This window comes from Somniosus microcephalus, chromosome 7, assembly GCF_052327205.1.
Source record: "Somniosus microcephalus isolate GS21.2 chromosome 7, FLI_Smic_1.0, whole genome shotgun sequence".
NCBI classification, from domain to species: domain Eukaryota; kingdom Metazoa; phylum Chordata; class Chondrichthyes; order Squaliformes; family Somniosidae; genus Somniosus; species Somniosus microcephalus.
Window position 1 is genome coordinate 216611440 of NC_140993.1, and position 17868 is coordinate 216629307.

Genomic DNA, 17868 nt, shown 5'->3' on the forward strand with positions numbered 1-17868 from the left:
CGATGCCGGGTGGTCCGTCCGGTTTCATTCTGATTATTATTGTGTTTTGTAGCGGTTTGTTACAACGGAGTGGCTTGCTGGGCCATTTCAGAGGGCAGTTAAGAGTCAACCACATTGCTGTGAATCTGGAATCACATATAGACCTGACCAGGTCAGGACGGCAGATTTCCTTCCCTAAAGGGCAACCAGATGGGTTTTTTACGACAATCCGATAGTTTCATGGTTACCATTACTGATACTAGCTTTTTATTCCATATTTATTTAATTAACTGAATTGAAATTCCACAGCTGCCGTGGTGGGATTTGAACTCACGTCTCTCGATCATTAATCCAGGCCTCTGGATTGCTAGCCCAGTGACATTACCACTATGCTACTGTTCCCTAGAAGTTGTAACTATTGAGGTAATCTTCCGAGTACGACCGCTTTTAGCCGGTTGCCTGGGTGTTCTGTCAAACTCCCACCATAACTTCAGCGAGAGACCTGGAAAATCCCGGCCGAACTGCAGAGCCTCTCTCTCTAACTTGATTTGTCCCGATTTTAAACCAGCCTGCCCGGGGTGGACGGGTCATTGAAATGGCGGTGGGATTGATCGTGTTTCCAACACGTTCCCACCCCAGCCATTTTATCCAGTCAGAATTCAGGCACAGGAGGGCCGCTCATCCCAATCAGGTGGGGGCCTGCTTAGCATGCTGAAGTTACGGCCCGACAATACCAGTGACGCCGTGACACAATTTTAACTGCAGAAATTGGGAGTCCCGCACAGCGTAAAACCCACTACAGAAAACTGGCAGGAGGCAACAGAGTGGCTGGAAGAGGTCAAAGCAAGTATTTTTCAAAATTTCTGCGAGGATTTCTTGTGGGCAAGGAGGAACAGGAGTGCCCCGCAAAGAGTCCGTGCACCTCCCCAGCCCTGGCTTTCCCTCTCCCTTCCAGCTCCGGCAACTGGTGGTAACCCTGCACTAACCTTACACTTGGGATTGTTCTCTTGGGTTCGTGGCAGCATCTGGCTTCTGTCCCAATTCCCGCTGGCTGGTGTTAACATCATTCCTGCTGGTTTCGGGCAGAAGAGTGTTTTGCAGGATTTAAATGAGCCCCAAGAAGTGACTTAGATGAGGGGGCTGAGTGTAACGTATCCAAGTTTGTTGGCAATACAAAGCTAGGTGGGAAAGTAAGCTGCAAGGAGGGCGTAAAGAGGCTGCAAAGGGGTGTAGACCAGTTAAGTAATTGGGCAAGAAGGTGGCAGATGGAGTATAATGTGGGGAAGTCTGAAATGATCCATTTTGGTCAGAAGAATGGAAAAGCAAAATATTTTTTAAAATGACGAGAGACTAGTAAATGTTGGTATTCAGAGGGACCTGGGTGTCCTTGTACACAAATCACAGAAAGTTAACATGCAGGTACAGCAAACAATTAGGAAGGCAAATGGTATGTTAGCTGTTTTTGCAAAGGGTTTGGAATTTATGAGCAAGGAAGTCTTGCTGCAATTATATAACGTATAAAATTCTTACAGGGCTTGACAGGGTAGATGTAGGGAGGATGTTTCCCCTGGCTGGGGAGTCTAGAACCAGGGGTCACAGTCTCAGGATAAGGGGGTGCCCATTTAGGACTGAGATAAGGAAAAATGTCTTCACTCAGAGGGTTGTGAAACTTTGGAATTCTCTACCTCAGAGGGCTGTGAAGGCGCTATCTTTGAGTATATTCAAGGCAGAGATCGATAGATTTTTGGACTCTAAGGGAATCAAAGGATATGGGGATAGGGCAGGAAAATGGAGCTGATGTAGAAGTTCAGCCATGATCTTATTGAATGGCGGAGCAGGCTCGAGGGGCCGTGTGGCCTACTCCTGCTCCTAATTCTTATGTTCTTAAGAGTTAAAATGGCCCAGACCTCACGGTGAACTCTCCGCCAGTGGACTTTTTCCCCTCCTGGGAAGATGGCATGGAGGCAGGTTAGGGGCGGGTTCCGTACCCGCTCCCAGTTTCTGCCATTTTCCTGGCAGTCCCGCCTCCATACCCGCCTCCCCAGGGCTGGCAAAATTCCCCCCTTTATGTGTAAAAGTGAAAACTTTCCATCTAGATGGAACATAGCAGAACAGCCCTAGCACAAGTTGGGGGAAAGAGAGCAGTTGATCATGAATCAAAGCTGTATTTTTGGGCATGGCTTGGGCACAAATAATATTCGTCCCAGAACTTATAGCATGTATGCCCTTACAGTATTATGGGGAGAAACATTTGGCTCTCTGCACCTTATTCATCTAAGTGAAACATCTTGCTAATTCAATGTGACATTTTCATGCTCTGTAGCCATTGACATTTTCTACATTGCTCAAATGCTTTCATCATGCTGGTGACACCATTATACCATTGACAAGTTGAAACTTACTCAACTGTGCCTCCCATTTATTTAACCCTCCCAGATCCAAAAGGCACTTCAAAACACTAAGGGGGGGAAATTGGCCCGCACCCCCTTTCGGGCAATAACTACTTTTAGCACCCCGAAAAAGTTAGCACCCCCATGCCTGAAATTCACTGGTAGCGCCACAAACAGGAGCGCTACCAGTGAATATCGTGGCGCTACGTGCAGCAGCGTCACGTGTACCGCCACGAAACTGCAGGCCTCCTGCCCCTGATTAAAGGGGAGGGGCCTAGCGCAGCATACATCGGGGCCCTGCTGGACCACCATGGAGCGGGGTGCCGGCAAAAGAGCCCGGCACTCAAGAGGTGTGCCGGGCTGATGGATTGCGGCCGGCACCTCGCAGCAGGAGGCCAGAGGGGGGCAGGTGCTGGCAGGCGGCCCAAGTAAATGGCCACCCAGCACCTGCCCTTTAATTATTGCCGCCCCAGCCACAAAAACGCCCCCTTGACCCTGTCGGACATAGCGTCCGGCGGTAGGTCAGGGGGCGCGAGCCAAGTTTGATACCAGGGCATAAGCGGGGTGCTGTGCATGCCGATGACATCATTGCTGGAGGCGCGGCGCAACACCGCGGGCTACTGGCTACCGCCGCCACTAATTTCCCACTGAATTTCATCCCCTCAGGGCGCTAACGGGAGGCACAAAGCAACCAAATTTCTCCCCCGTGGGGGTCTAAAATTCAACATCGGCAGCAGCACAATAGTGGCGGTAGCGGATCGGCTACCCAGTATACCCTGCCCAGCACCCTGGTAGATTTCAACTCCTAAAAATTTTTTCATGGAACTTCTTGCAAAAATGGGTTATATATATTTCAGAAGATGAGTTGTATAAATTAGAAATTTGCACAATCTAAATAACATTTTTTTTACAATTTGTAATATTGGTATAAGCTAGCAAATTGTACTCTATTTTTATATTTAGGTTTTGCCTTCTATTTTGTCTATTCATTCTCTATATCAAGCAGTCTGGCCAGGTATAGCAGAGGCTTGGTACAGCATGAAAACTGCCCGATTTTCTGTTCCATTAACGCAAAGATCTAAAATTACTACTAGTATAAAATTACTATCTATACTCTCCAGCATTGCAGTGGCTAGATCATAAAGCTCTATGACAGGGCATCCTACCAGTGAGACTTCCATTTCTCACATCAGCCATTGTTGTGGTGAGTCTAAAGCGATTGCCTATTTAGTGCTAAATTTTGTGCTATGGACCCAGAATGAGCAGGAATTGCACCAAGGGTGTCCAAATTCATTCCACACAGGACCCCTTACAGCATGGCAGACAGAGACCTTTATCCCATCATTCTAAGTTGCATTCAACGCCAGGTCCCAGAGGTGAAAGCAGTGTCATAACCCATTTTCCACCAAGTCTGCTCACTTAGTTACAATGTTAATTTGAATACAGAGATAATACTGCTTTCTTCACGGAGTTAATTGAGAGAAAGCTAATTTGGTGCCATACCGATTAAATAATTCTGGATAGTTTGTGCAGCACGAATAGGATGAATACAAATTGTGTACACATTTTGGCACTTTAACCACCTGCAAAGTCTGAACTTGACATTCAGACTTGCTGATGCTCAAGGGCACCTTGCAGCTGCACTGAACCCTTTTCACATAATCAGGCAGAATTGTTATTTTCAACATCATTATGCTGATTTGCAAACTGTTGTAAGGGTTCAACATAGTCCTATTTAAATAAATGGGTAACAAGATAAATGGCATATGTCACTCAAACTGCCAAGAGAGAAACTGAAAATAAGAATTAAACTAGAACTTGCGTGGGGGGGCAGAGTTAAAAGTGCATTGAAAACAAGGCCTCCTTTATGATCTAGCCATTGCAATGTTGGTGCATATAGAGGTAATTTTAGAATTTGTATCCCTGGTGCAGTTTTGCTTGCTAGGAGAGCAATTATTGGGAATTCTGGCACCACCCAGGAAAATTGCAGGACGGTGATCCCATTCAAATTCCTGGGAAGCTCCACCTCAGGAGTGCCAGTTTGTGAAATTATCCTTTATATTGAAATCAGAAATTATTTTTGAAAAATGTATAGCCGCAATTCCCCATGGACAAATTCTGGATCCTGATCCGTAAATCTGTATTCGAGAAGTTGCTAAGCAGAGACAAGGTGAAGCAGAAAGTAACAAAAACACAAATTAGTGGGCGAGTCACTACAGACCTCACTCGCACCGTTCCTCGCAAATGTCTCAGTTGAATTATTGGCAGGGGTGTGGGAACAAGTTGCCCATCCTTTTGGCTAGGGAGTGGTGCATGGCAGGAGAAAACCATAAGGGAAAAGGAAAAATACATTTCGGGTATGTGGTTCACGGGGTTATTTAGTCATTATGATCCAACAGGGCTCCTGAGCAGAGTACAAGATGGAAAGTGAAGGCTACAAATCTTCTAACATAGTATTGAGACCAAAATGGTCAAAAAAAATCCAAACATCTGATCTGGACAGATTAGACTGTAAAATTACACCTGGAAACTAAAGTTAGTTAAAGGAATTCAGGATAAAAATCCAACCAGGGAAGCTAGTAACCCAAAAATGTGTTTAATGTGATCAGAATCAACAGCCAATCTAAACGACAGTTATACATTCATTATCGATTAAAAAGTGAAAGACGTCCTACCTTATTGGATCGCAGTGACACCCGTCCTCCACAACGAGCACAGAATTTTGTTTGGCAATATGAACAGATGTGGCCACAGCCATCGGCAAACTTGGTTTTGTGACAGATTCCACAGGTGGGTGCATCACTCTTCTGTTCCTGTTGTTGCTGTGCTTCATCACCCATCTTCTTTACCTGATCCTTGTACATCTCAAACTGCTGGTGCAATTTCCTGCAGATGTCAAAAGGGCAAAAGTCGTCATTTTGCAGAAAGGAAATTACATGGTGTTCATCTGTATTTACAAGTCTCCTCTTATCTTTCCAGTGGCTTGCAGGAAGTTAGCAGTGTTCCTAAGGCCCCATTTTATACCTGTTCACTGACAGCCAAGTCTTAACAGAGTGCAACGCTGCAACAGCTCGCTTGTCTAACATCAGAAAAAGTGACAAGGTCCCTTTAGGTTTGTGAGCCAAACAGAATTTAATAACTATTAAGTGTCAGAGCCATTGGAAATTCTTCATGTATGTGTCATGGTCACGGCCGTGGCAACATTTGTCAGGTACTGCAAGTTAATTTAGTTGAATAAGAGAATAGTGACTGAGGCAAATAAAACAAAAACCTGGTCTGTCATCATCTGACAATCCAACAGGATCTATACTGTAATATTTCAACCTATTTTAAAAATTTTTTTTTTTTTTTTTTTTTTTTACAGAAAACTGTGTTTTAACTAGAAGCTGGGTTTATAAAATTAGAAAATTTTAACATTAGAAAAATTTCCCTTTGTAGGTTACAGCAGTGTTAAATACCTCAGACCGACATGTCTACCCTCCCCAGCGATTTCAATGCACCATTTCAAAAACAAACAAACAATCAGCTTGTGTATGATGAGAGTGGAGGAGAAATGGGTTTTTGTTGCGCCAGATTTTTGCCTGGAAACGGAGTCAGGCTGGGCCTGTTGTGTTCAGGAATCTTCAGCGGTCACTGTGGCTAAACATCGGCGGCCAAGAAAAAAAAAAGTTAAAAAAAAAGTTATGTGGAGCCAGGAGGAGCAGGAATGCTTTCCGAGCTCCAGAGCACCACTGCGGTCTGCGGGCTGCTGCCAACCATCCCCCTGCCCCTCCGTCGCCCATATTATCCTCCCCACTACTCGGGGCTTAGCTTAGAGCCATGGTCGGCAAGGCAAGCGACCGAAAATTCATTCTCTTCAAATGGGCATGCTGCTGCCTCTGGAAGCATAACAGGCACTGGCAGCTCGCCCAAATTATTGAAATGATGAAGCCCGAGGCCCAATTTTGGGTGAGCCTAGGACCTCCACTGTTTAAACATTATTGGTTGTGTGCCTGAAAACGGGCCATAACCAATTTCTACCCAGTATCTCTACTTTTCCCAAGCTCCTTTCCTGTAAATTTGTGGCGAGGTTACTTTTTCTTCCCTGGGTGAGTATATTACATCAGGTGTAAACACAATCCATGTTAACTCCCTGGAGGTGCAGTCATTTCCAGTTTTCTTCATGCGGATTAGAAAAGTACTGTGTGGTATATTTTCCTCTGTGTGAAAGTTAAAGAAAATGTATTTTGTTTAACTTATTTGGGGAAGTTTATAATGAGAGTTTAAGGATTCTCTTTAACTGTACACACACAGTGAAAATAATCCTTAAATGTTTGTTGGAAACCTATATTTCCCACACATCGCAAATTCAGGATTGTAAAGAAGAACTATACTGTGCATATTTGATTTCACAGCAGTGACCCTGTAACCTCACCACTCTTTCAAAACAATGGCAGACCCATAGGTCACAAATGCTCCAGCCATACAAAATCCAGTCAGAACGGCTTTCTCACGAGCAAAAGGATAAGCTGGAGTAACTGACCATCACCCCTTTCTGTATTCTACTTATTGTTTGGGTACTTTTCAGGTGGATTTAGGTAAATTAATTCCAGAGCACAACATCAAAGAAACCATCCACTGAATTACCATCATCCCAGCCGGTGTCTGTATTAAAAATAAAATATAGCCCTGAATTTCTTCTTGGCACCGGCAGCACGGGTTAATTTTTGTTTTTGGAATGTTCGAACGTAAGCTGACTTTACATGCACGTGCTCCTTTTCCCATCATTGGTCTTGCATTTGTTACAATAAACACATGCATACCTAAGAAGCCAATTACAATGCAACCATAATTATCCACTGGAGCCACTGGCAAATGTACAGCAAGATTCTTAAGTGTTATGAATAGCAGTTGCTGCATGACTAACGCTATGCAGTGTGCATTTTTGTGTGAAAATGGATTGAAGAAAGCATCAAACAAAATGCCAGTTACAGGATAACGCTCCTCATATGTTAGTTGATGGACTAATGCTTTGAATGAACTTTGTATTCGGGTCAAATAACAGGTGCATGAACCAGCAAAGGGTACACCAGGCATGCGTGAGGTAGCTGATGAGGTGATTGTTGTGTCAAAGAATTAGCACACTAGTTACTGAGATGCACAAAAAACTTTCGGACCCAAGAATAAAAGTGCCACTGTAGGAACCAAACTAATGGCAAGAATTATTACATATCACATATGCTCATTCAGGAATGTAAAATTCTTCAGCAATATACTTGTAAAAATATGGACAAATAGCGCATTAGCAATATATTCACCATTTACATGATACAGTACTTGTGCAGTAAGACAATCTAAGCTGCATGTTAATGTTCTATAGACTCCAACTACCATTCCTCACTGCATATAATCATACTGATTCCAGGAGAAGCTAGCTTTCAAACCTGCTGAGTAAAAGTGCACAGATTGAGGCTATCCCAGTTGCAGCTTCTCTTTCCCAACCCTTGGCATGGAGTCCACTGAAGGAGTGGGGATTGCTGGATCTTAAGATTATGGTTTGTCTCCTTCTGGTATTATGCATAATTAATCATCACCAGAGCACGGACGCAGTTACATTATGTCCATGATATATAGCATGTAATTACTGTAGGTTAATAAACCCAAATTACAATACATCTGTAGTACATAGCACATACTTACCGTGCAGTGCTATAACAAAATGTTATAGGGATTAGGTCGATTGGGCTTATACTCGCTGGAGTATAGAAGAATGAGAGGGGATCTCATTGAAACTTATAAAATTCTGACAGGACTGGACAGACTAGATGCAGGAAGGATGTTGCCGATGGTCGGGGAGTCCAGAACCAGGGGTCACAGTCTAAGGATAAGGGGTAAGCCATTTAGGACAGAAATGAGGAGGAATTTCTTCACCCAGAGAGTGGTGAACCTGTGGAATTCTCTACCACAGAAGGCAGTAGAGGCCAATTCATTAAATATATTCAAGAAGGAGTTGGATATATTTCTTAAGGCTAAAGGGATCAAGGGGTATGGGGAGAAAGCAGGGACAGGGTACTGAATTTGGATGATCAGCCATGATCGCATTGAATGGCAGAGCAGGCTCGAGGGGCCGAATGGCCTACTCCTGCTCCTATCTTCTATGTTTCTATGTAACTGACGGATGTCAATACGTGCGGTACCCTGATTGCTGGGAATCCGCAGTGTCACTTCGGGATGTGGCTCCCTGCCCAACCGGTCCCACGGACCCAATCGATGGTGGGACCCATATCAACGACGCCGATACCTTGAGCTCCTCTGAGGATGACGCTCTACCTGGGACGCCCTACCAAGGGATCTGCCAGCTATTCCGCCGGATCAACCTGGGGAACAGAGTGCTCCCCGCGGGATGGCCACCCGAAGCCAGGACGCCGGTTAGTCACCGACTACTGGGCAGGGTGAAGCCAGCTCTGCACTGGTGGGGGCCCGCACCCGGAGCCACGATCTCCCCAGTCCCCCTCAGGTCGATCAAGGCGACACGGACTCTGCCAGCCCACTGGTATGAACTAAGCGACCCAGAGACCAAAACACAGTCCAAGGAGATGTGCCTTCCGGCCACCAACAGAGATCCAAATGACTGCATCTATTCTTAGTCCAACTAATTCGGTAGAAAGAAGCCACTGGACTTCCAATCTTTCAGGCGGGAAGAATAACATAAATCGTGCCATTCATGTAGAAATGACATGAAATATACTGGGCGGCCTGCTGGTGGCGCTGTCCAGAGAGAGTATAAATACTTGGGCACGGGCCCAGCTTGCTCAGGGACATTTTGTAAACATTCAAGAATTTATCAAATTCCCTTTTGAAAGTTACTATTGAATCTGCTTCCACTACCCTTTCAGGCAGCGCATTTCATATCATACTAACTCGCTGTTTAAAAAAAATTCTCATCACCACTTGGTTGTTTTGCCAATTATCTTTAATTTGTGTCCTCTGGTTACCGACCCTTCTGCCAGTTTCTCCTTATTTACTCTATCAAAACCCTTCATGATTTTGAACGCCTTTTATTAAATCTCCCCATAACCTTCTCTGCTGTAAGGAGAACAATCCCAGCTTCTCTAGTCTCTCCACATAACTGAAACCCCTCATCCCAGGAACCATTCTAGTAAATCTCCCCTGCACCCTCTCCAAGGTCTTGACATCCTTCCTAAAGTGTGGTGCCAAGAATTTGGCACAATACTCCAGCTGAGGCCTAACCAGTGCTTTATAAGGGTTTAGCATAACTTCCTTGCTTTTGTACTTGATGCCTCTACAAATAAAGCCAAGGATCCTGTATACTTTTTTTTTTTTTTTAACAGCCAGAAAGTGATAACCATTCACCATTTGCAGTAACATCAATTTCAAAGTTGCCGGTTATAGTGTTGAAGTGCTCTGTTTATGTCAGGCAGGAACAGCTGCTCTTACTTACTCGTTCGCACCTGGTTAAGGTGCAGTCTTGATCTTCTTGTTATGCTCTTGTGAATTGCACAATTTTTCAGGGTCAGGTGTTCATTACATAACAAAACGCATTCAATTTGTTAAGAGTGAAAAATGGAAAGCATTGAATTATTATCGAGCACTCTGTAGTTTTAACTTCCAACATTATGCCACAAAACACATTAATGGCCCAGAAATTTGGGTCGGGGGCTTCCCGCGGGTGCAAGCCCCCGACCTGCACTTACCTTGCGCGCCGGCAGTTGAGCTGTAGGGCCCCGTGGAATTCCGATCCGGGGCCTGGCCCAGCTGCCGGCGCGCAGTGCTTGTGTGTCCCAGGGGCGCAGTTAGTTCGATGCGTCCCCTGGGATCACGTGGGCCATGGGCAGCCAATCGGAGGAGGGAAAAGCCCATTAATAAGTCTTGACAGGAAGAGCTGTCAAGACTTATAAATACTACGGCCCCAAAATAGCAGTAAACCTTCAAATCATTTTTTTTTTTAACTCACACTTTTTAAATAAACTATAAATTACATTAAGTAACTATTTTAAACAATAATTTAAATTTTTGAAAAAAATAATGTTATATTCTAACGGGGCTAAAAATAAACTTACCTTGCTTTAAAGTATTTAAAAATAATAAACTTGTGGAAAAAATGTTTTAATTTTAATTAATTGACCACTTACCTTGTAAAAAGCAGGCCTTATGCCTGCTTTTTACATTTCTAAATTCTAAAGACTTACCCTCCCGGAGAAACATGTAAAACAAACCTAAGTTCAAAGCGCACGTGCAGATTCCCCCACGCACGCGTTCAACCTCTGAACCCCTTCGTTCAGAGGAATGGAAGTGCCGGTTTCCCGCGCATGCGCAGTGCATGCAGGAAACCGGCACTTCCATCGGGCCCACGCGCGAGTACCCCGTGCATACTCACCTGTGGAGACCCGAATTTCTGGGCCATTATCAATGGCAAATGACATAGGTAGAAAGAGGGATGAGGTCCTGCAGGCAGAGTTTAGGGAGCTAGGAAAGAGATTATAAAACAGGACCTCAAGGGAAGTAATCTCCGGATTACTCCCGGTGCCATGAGCTAGTGAGTATAGAAATAGGAGGACAGAGCAGATGAATGCGTGGCTGGAGAGATGGTGCAGGAGGGAGGGCTTCAGATTCCTGGGACATTGGGGCCGGTTCTGGGAGATGTGGGACCTGTACAGGCCGGAGGGGTTGCATCTCAACAGGGCCGGAACCAATGTCCTCGCTGGGAGGTTTGCTAATGCTGTTAGGGAGAGTTTGAACTAATTTGGCAGGGGGATGGTCACCAGGATATAACATTAGAAAGGGGAAATAATGTGCTCAAAGGATTGGGAGAGGCAGAGAGCACTAAAGTAAGAAATAGTAAGATATTAGGTGGGGTCCAACTGAGAGAGAATACAGGATGGTCTAAGATGGGTTTACAGTGTATGTATGTGAATGCACGGAGCATAGTAAACAAGGTAAGTGAGCTGCAGGCACAAATAGCCACATGGGAATCTGATGTTGTGGCAGTAACTGAGACCTGGCTCAAAAAAGGGCAGGCTTGGGTATTTAATATTCCTGGTTATAAGGTGTTCAGAAAACATAGGAGGTGGTGTGGAAGTATTTGTTAAGGAGAATGTTACAGAGCTGGAGAGGGAGGATGTCCTGAAGGGGTCAAGGATAGAATCTATATGGCTAGAGTTAGGAAATAATAGAGGTGCCATTACACTACTAGATGTATTCTTTTGACCACCAAATAGTGGTAAAGATATGGAGGAGCAAATTTGCAGAAAAATTACAGAGAAGTGCAAGAACTATAGCACGGTGGCATAGTGGTTAGCACTGTTGCCTCACAGCACCAGGGTTCGAATCCGGCCTTGGGCGACTGTCTGTGTGGAGTTTGCACATTCTCCCCGTGTTTGCGTGGGTTTCCTCCGGGTGCTCCGGTTTCCTCCCACAGTCCAAAGATGTGCGAGTTAGGTTGATTGGCTATGATAAATTGACCCTTAGTGTTAGGGGGATTAAATACGTGGGGTTACGGGGATAGGGTGGGATATGTGTTGGTGTAGGGGTTACGGGGATCGGGTGGGATATGTGTCGGTGCAGGCTCAATGGGCCAAAATGGCCTCTATCTGCACTGTGGGGTTTCTGTGATTCTGATTCTGTGAATAGTAATAATGGGGGATTTCAACTATCCTAATATAGATTGGGATGGTTAAGGGCAGAGAAGGGAAGAATTTCTGAAGTGTGTTCAGGAGAACTTTCTTGATCAGCATGTTTCCGACCCGACGAGGGAGGAGGTGAAGAGATCGCAAAGTCTCTGAAGAATGGATTCAGTCAAGAATTTTTTTTGGACTTTATGGGATTTTCTGAGGGTATTTTCCCTGTTATGGGATCGCCCTGTGCAGATACGTGAAAGACTGGTTTGTTAAAACTCCAGAGAACACATGGCAGTTGACTGTGACAAAAGAACTCATCCAGTATGTATGGGTCCGGCCGACAGTCCTGGAAAAAGGAAGTGGGCCATTGAAATGATTAGAAAAACCACTAATATGCAAAGCACTTCTCACCTCCATCTCAGAACAGAAGCAGAACAATGAACCCACTAGCTTACCCAGCAAAGACCGAAAGATGTCCCAGACTTAGGGCCATTAACCCAATACGCATGGGTCTGAGGATGACTCATCACAGATTTAGCACCGGAGTGCTCAGAAGCAAATGGATTTTTAAGATTGGTGGGAAAAGACAGGCAGACTATCTATAAAGACAGATTCTTTTCCACCATTTTCTCTCTCCCCCACTCCTGCTCTAACAAGACAAGTACCAGAGAAGCCGACGAGCAGAGTGATCGAAACTGGGGTAAGCACAGTCTCAAGTGAGCCAAGCCGGTAACCAGGTATCCCAGGCAAGCTGGGTGAGGTGTAGGGGGCTTAAGGTCTCTCAGAAGTGAAGTTTTTGGGCTATTCCGAGGGGGGAGCTTAGTTTGGTTTAGCCAGGCGAAAGGGGTTTATGCGATTGGGTAATTCGTTGGTCGGGGTGGAATCAGCGTCCACCATAGCTGTTTTTAAGGGAATTACTGCTTGTTATAGACCCCAGTTTTGTACTGTATGTACGTTGATTGTAATCTGGATATTATTCTCCACAGGGATTGTAATTGCGTTTAGTAGTGCATGTTTTAGCCAGTGTATGTTAGACCAAATAAATACAAGTTTGATTTTTCACCGAAGCATTATTTCATTTACACTCTGAATAATAATTCCCGGGTATACAACTTTCGTAAGGCGGGGGCGGTTTGAACCGTCCATCTAGCAATTGGGCTAGGATCAAAAACTGTTTACATCTCCTGGCGACCAGCGGCAGGATCTGGGTTAAAGGATCTGGGTTAAAGGAGTGTAAAAACCGCCTACAGAGGCATTGCTGGATCTGGTTCTGGGGAATGAGTTAGGTCAAGTGGAGCAAGTGCCAGTAGGTGAACATTTAGGGAACAGTGATCATAATATCATAAGGTTTAGATTAGCTATGGAAAAGGACAGGGAGCAATCTAGAGTAAAAATGTTTAACTGGGGGTAGGCCAATTTCAGTGGGATAAGAACGGATCTGGCCCGGGTAAACTGGATTCAAAGATTGGCAGGCAAAACTGTAGTGGAACAATGGGCTGCCTTTAAAGAGAAAATAGTTCGGGTACATTCCCACGAGGGAGAAAGGTAGAGCACCTAAAATCAGAGCTTCCTGGATGACAAAAAAGATAGAGATGAAGCAGTAAAAGAGCATGTATGACAGATGTCAGGCTGCAAATACATCTGAGAATCAGGCTATATATAGAAAGGTCAGAGGAGAAGTGAAAAAGAAAATAAGAGGTGCAAAGGCAGGGTATGAGAATAGAATGGCAGCCAACATAAGAGGTAATCCAAAAGTCTTCTATAGACATATAAATAGTAAAAGGGTAGTAAGAGGAGGGGTGGGGCCAATTAGGCACCAAAAAGGAGAGTATGCATGGAGGCAGAGGGTATAGCTGAGATACTAAATGAATACTTTGCATCTGTCTTCACCGAGGAAGAAGATGCTGCCGTAGACATAATGAAGGAGGAGGTAGTTGAGACAACACTTGATAGAATAAAAATTGATAAAGAGGTATTAGAAAGGCTGGCTGTACTTAAAGTAGATAAATCACCAGGAGTGGATGGGATGCATCCTAGGATGCTGAGGGAGGTTAAGGAGGAAATCGCGGAGGTACTGGCCATAATATTCCAATTCTCCATAGATACGGGGGTGGTGCCAGAGGACTGGAGAATTGCAAATGTTACACCATTGTTCAAAAAAAAGATGTGAAGACAAACACAGCAACTATAGGCCAGTCAGTTTGATCTCGGTAGTGGGGAAGCTTTTAGAAACAGTAATCGGGGCAAAGTCAGTCACTTGGATAGGGGTGGATTAATTAAGGAAAGCCAGCACGGATTTGTTAAAAGAAAATTGTGTTTAACCAACTTGATTGAGTTCCTTGATGAGGGGGTTGATGAGGGTAATGCGGTTGACATAGTGTACATGGATTTCCAAAAGGTATTCAACAAAGTGCCACATAATAGGCTTGCCAGCAAAGTTGAAGCCCATGAAATAAAAGGGACAGTAGCAGCCTGGATACAAAATTGGCTAAGTGGCAGGAAACAGAGTAGTGGTGAACAGTTGTTTTTCGAACTGGATGAAGGTATACAGTGGTGTTCCCCAGGGGTCGGTTCTAGGACCACTGCTTTTCTTGATATATATTAATGACTTGGACGTGGGTGTACAGGGCACAATTTCAAAATTTGCAGATGACACAAAACTTGGAAGTATAGCGAACAGTGAGGAGGACAGGGATAGACTTCAGGAAGACAGACAGGCTGGTGAAATGGGCAGACACATGGCAGATAAAATTTAACGCCGAAAAGTATGAAGTGATGCATTTTGGAGAAGATTGAGAGGAGTTTTGATAGAGGTGTTCAAAATCATGAGGGGTCTGGACAGGGTAGATAGAGAGAAACTGTTCCCATTGGCAGAAAGGTCGAGAACCAGAGGACACAGATTTAAGGTGACTGGCAAAAGAACCAAAGGCGATGCAAGAAAAAACTTTTTCACACAGCGAGTGATTAAGATCTGAAAAGGGTGGTGGAGGCAAACTCAATTTTATCTTTCAAAGGGGAGTTGGATAAGTATCTGAAGGAAAAAAATTGCAGGGCTCCGGGAAAGGCCAGGGGAGTGGGACTAGCTGAGAGTCGGAACGGACTCAACGGGCCTTCTTGCGTGCTGTAACCATTCTATGATTCTATAAACCCATCCAACTTGTCTATAGTACCATACAGCGCTATCACATTATAACAGCAATTGCGTATAACAAACAAATTGCGTTTGCACAAACGCACCCACGGTATAAAGTGGGGACTGTACCAGTGCCGTCCTGATGGCTGAGAATTTTCTCAGAGTTGCTCCCACACCACCACCATAACTACACCGGTTCCACTGCACTTCCAGCAGACTTACACCGGCAGAGCAGGGCCAACTCCAAGCAAACTTCTGGCTTGTGCTTTCCCACAACAGGTGGCAGATGTCGGTCATGGTGGCCTACTTACCTCAGCCTCCTCAAACACACTTCCACAGACGTGCCAAGTAAGTCATATGTTGGTGATATAACCACTGGACAGAGTCATTTAGAGTACAGTGGTTAACATCTGACTTCTAAAACCAGAAATACTGTTGCTTCTGTTCCTCTTCTTCAACCTCCATATGATTAATGGCAGTAACCCATAAGTACACATCAGTGAGATAGGGGAAGATTGGCAACGTGACCGAGTAGAAAACAAATACAGTACAGAAAAAATGATAAAGTAAATGGTGTTAGGAAACATGTTTAATGAGTAACAAACCAATATGCATCATTCAAGTACTCAGCCAATCTAATTGTTGCTTTAATTCTGCCCCAATAATATGTGGATCGAGGTCGCGATTGGTGGGGGTGGGGGGGGGGGTGCGTGGAAGAGGTGGCAGGCAGCAGCTTGCTGTTTTATTGTGAGGTCGGAAGGAGCAATCTTGCTCCTCCAGTCCCTACATTCAGGTAAAATATTAACAAACTTACTTCTTTGGTGTTGGCCTGCAGCGGTCCCGCATGCCACATGTCAACCAGATCTGGTTTTTCTGCATCCAGCCAGTGCTGGCTGGTTCAGGGCAAGCCAGTATTGCAGAAGGGGCCTCAAACATGCGTTAGACCCCTTATTTGCATATTCAAATGCCCCAGTGCCTGTTTCAGGTGCAGGACTGGGCGCCTATTTTTTTGCCTACACCAATATGGCAGGCACTTCCTGTCTGGCATATTGGAGGCATAGGAAGCAATTTAGTGCCCAAAAGACGGGCGACGTGTGATCAAATTTCTTGGCCATGATGCACTGCTAATGTAGTGAAACATTTCAATTATTTTGTTCAAAGCACTAAATTATTCAGCAGTAACTCTGAATTAATGCATTTGATACAGAGGAAATTTTGGAGCCTATGTACTTTTTCCGGCCCAGTCATCCAGATGGAGAGTTTTGCAGCTCGGATTGGTTGCTGGAAATGCCTCAATCAGAAAAGCTGGCAGTAAAAGATCACTGCAACTGATTTCCCTTCTCAGCAAGTGTGCAGCAGCACTCTCCTGTCATACACCAATGGTAAAATCTAAAATAATTATGTAAATAAATTGATTTGTGGAACAACCGACTGCAGGAAGATATCATTGGACTGGTCAGGTGGGCAGAAAAGTGGCAAATGGAATTCAATCCGGGGAAGTGTGAGGTAATGCATTTAGGGAGGGCTAACAAGGCAAGGGTTTACACAATAAATGGTAGGACATTGAGAAGTTCAGAGCAACAGAGGGACCTTGGAGTGCATGTCCACAGATCCCTGAAGGTAGCAGGACAGGTAGATAAGGTGGTTAAGAAGGCATACGGGATACTTGCCTTTATTAGCTGAGGTATAAAATACAAGAGCAGGGAGGTTATGCTTGAACTGTATAAAACACTAGTTAGGCCACAACTAAAGTACTGCATAACGTTCTGGTCACCACATTACAGGAAAGATGTGATTGCGTGAGAGAGGGTACAGAGGAGATTTACGAGGACGTTGCCAGGACTGGAGAATTTTAGCTAGGAGGAAAGACTGGATAGGCTGGGACGATAGCAAAATACTGCGGATGTTGGAAATCCGAAATAACAACAGAAAATGCTGGAAAAACTCAGCAGGTCAGGCAACATCCGTGGACAGAAATTTGAGTTGACGTTTCGGGTCAAACCCTTCTTCAAAACTGGAAAGAAAAGATAGATCGGAGGCAGGGCTGCGATCGGACAAAAGAATAAAAGAAACAAAAGAAGTAAAAAAGAGACAATAAAAGGTGTTAGAAGCTAGACGAGATGGTAATAGGCTGAGATTGGGTGTAAAGTGTACTGGCAGGGCAAGGGATAGCTGCCAGGTGTGAGAGCGAAACAAAAGGGAAAAGGGGGGGGGGGGAAAGGAGTGGAAAAATTACAAGAAAAAATGAAATAGGGGCCGAGGTTATGATCTGAAATTGTTGAACTCGATATTGAGTCCGGAAGGCTGCAGAGTGCCTAATCGGAAGATGAGGTGCTGTTCCTCGAGTTTACGTTGAGCTTCCGTGGAACAATACAAGAGGCCAAGGACGGTGAGGTCCGAGTGGGAATGGAGTGTTGAATTAAAATGACAGGCGACCGGAAGCTCGGGGTCACCCTTACGGACTGAACGGAGGTGTTCCGCAAAGCGGTCACCCAATCTGCGTTTGGTCTCCCCAATGTAGAGGAGACCGCATCGTGAGCAGCGAATACAGTATACTAAATTGCGAGAAGTACAAGTAAATCGCTGTTTCACCTGGAAGGGGTGTTTGGGGCCCTGGACAGTGGGAAGGGGGGAGGTATAGGGGCAGGTGTTACATCTCCTCCGCTTGCACGGGAAGGTGCCAGGCGAAGGGGAAGGGCTGTTTGGGGTGATAGAGGAGTGGACTAGGGAGGCTGGGTCTGTTTTCCTT

The 17868-nt window shown here is 44.9% G+C and overlaps 1 protein-coding gene across 3 annotated transcripts in view; it reads right to left on the bottom strand.

Annotated features, from left to right (window-relative positions):
* Nucleotides 1-17868, bottom strand: part of LOC147115113 (regulating synaptic membrane exocytosis protein 2-like) — a 435839-nt gene that overhangs the window by 23837 nt on the left and 394134 nt on the right. For all 3 annotated transcript variants that reach the window (XM_085993409.1, XM_085993407.1, XM_085993406.1), the window contains one exon: nt 5045-5255. In XM_085993409.1, the coding sequence (XP_085849535.1) occupies nt 5045-5255 (211 nt within the window). The remainder of the gene's footprint in view (nt 1-5044; nt 5256-17868) is intronic.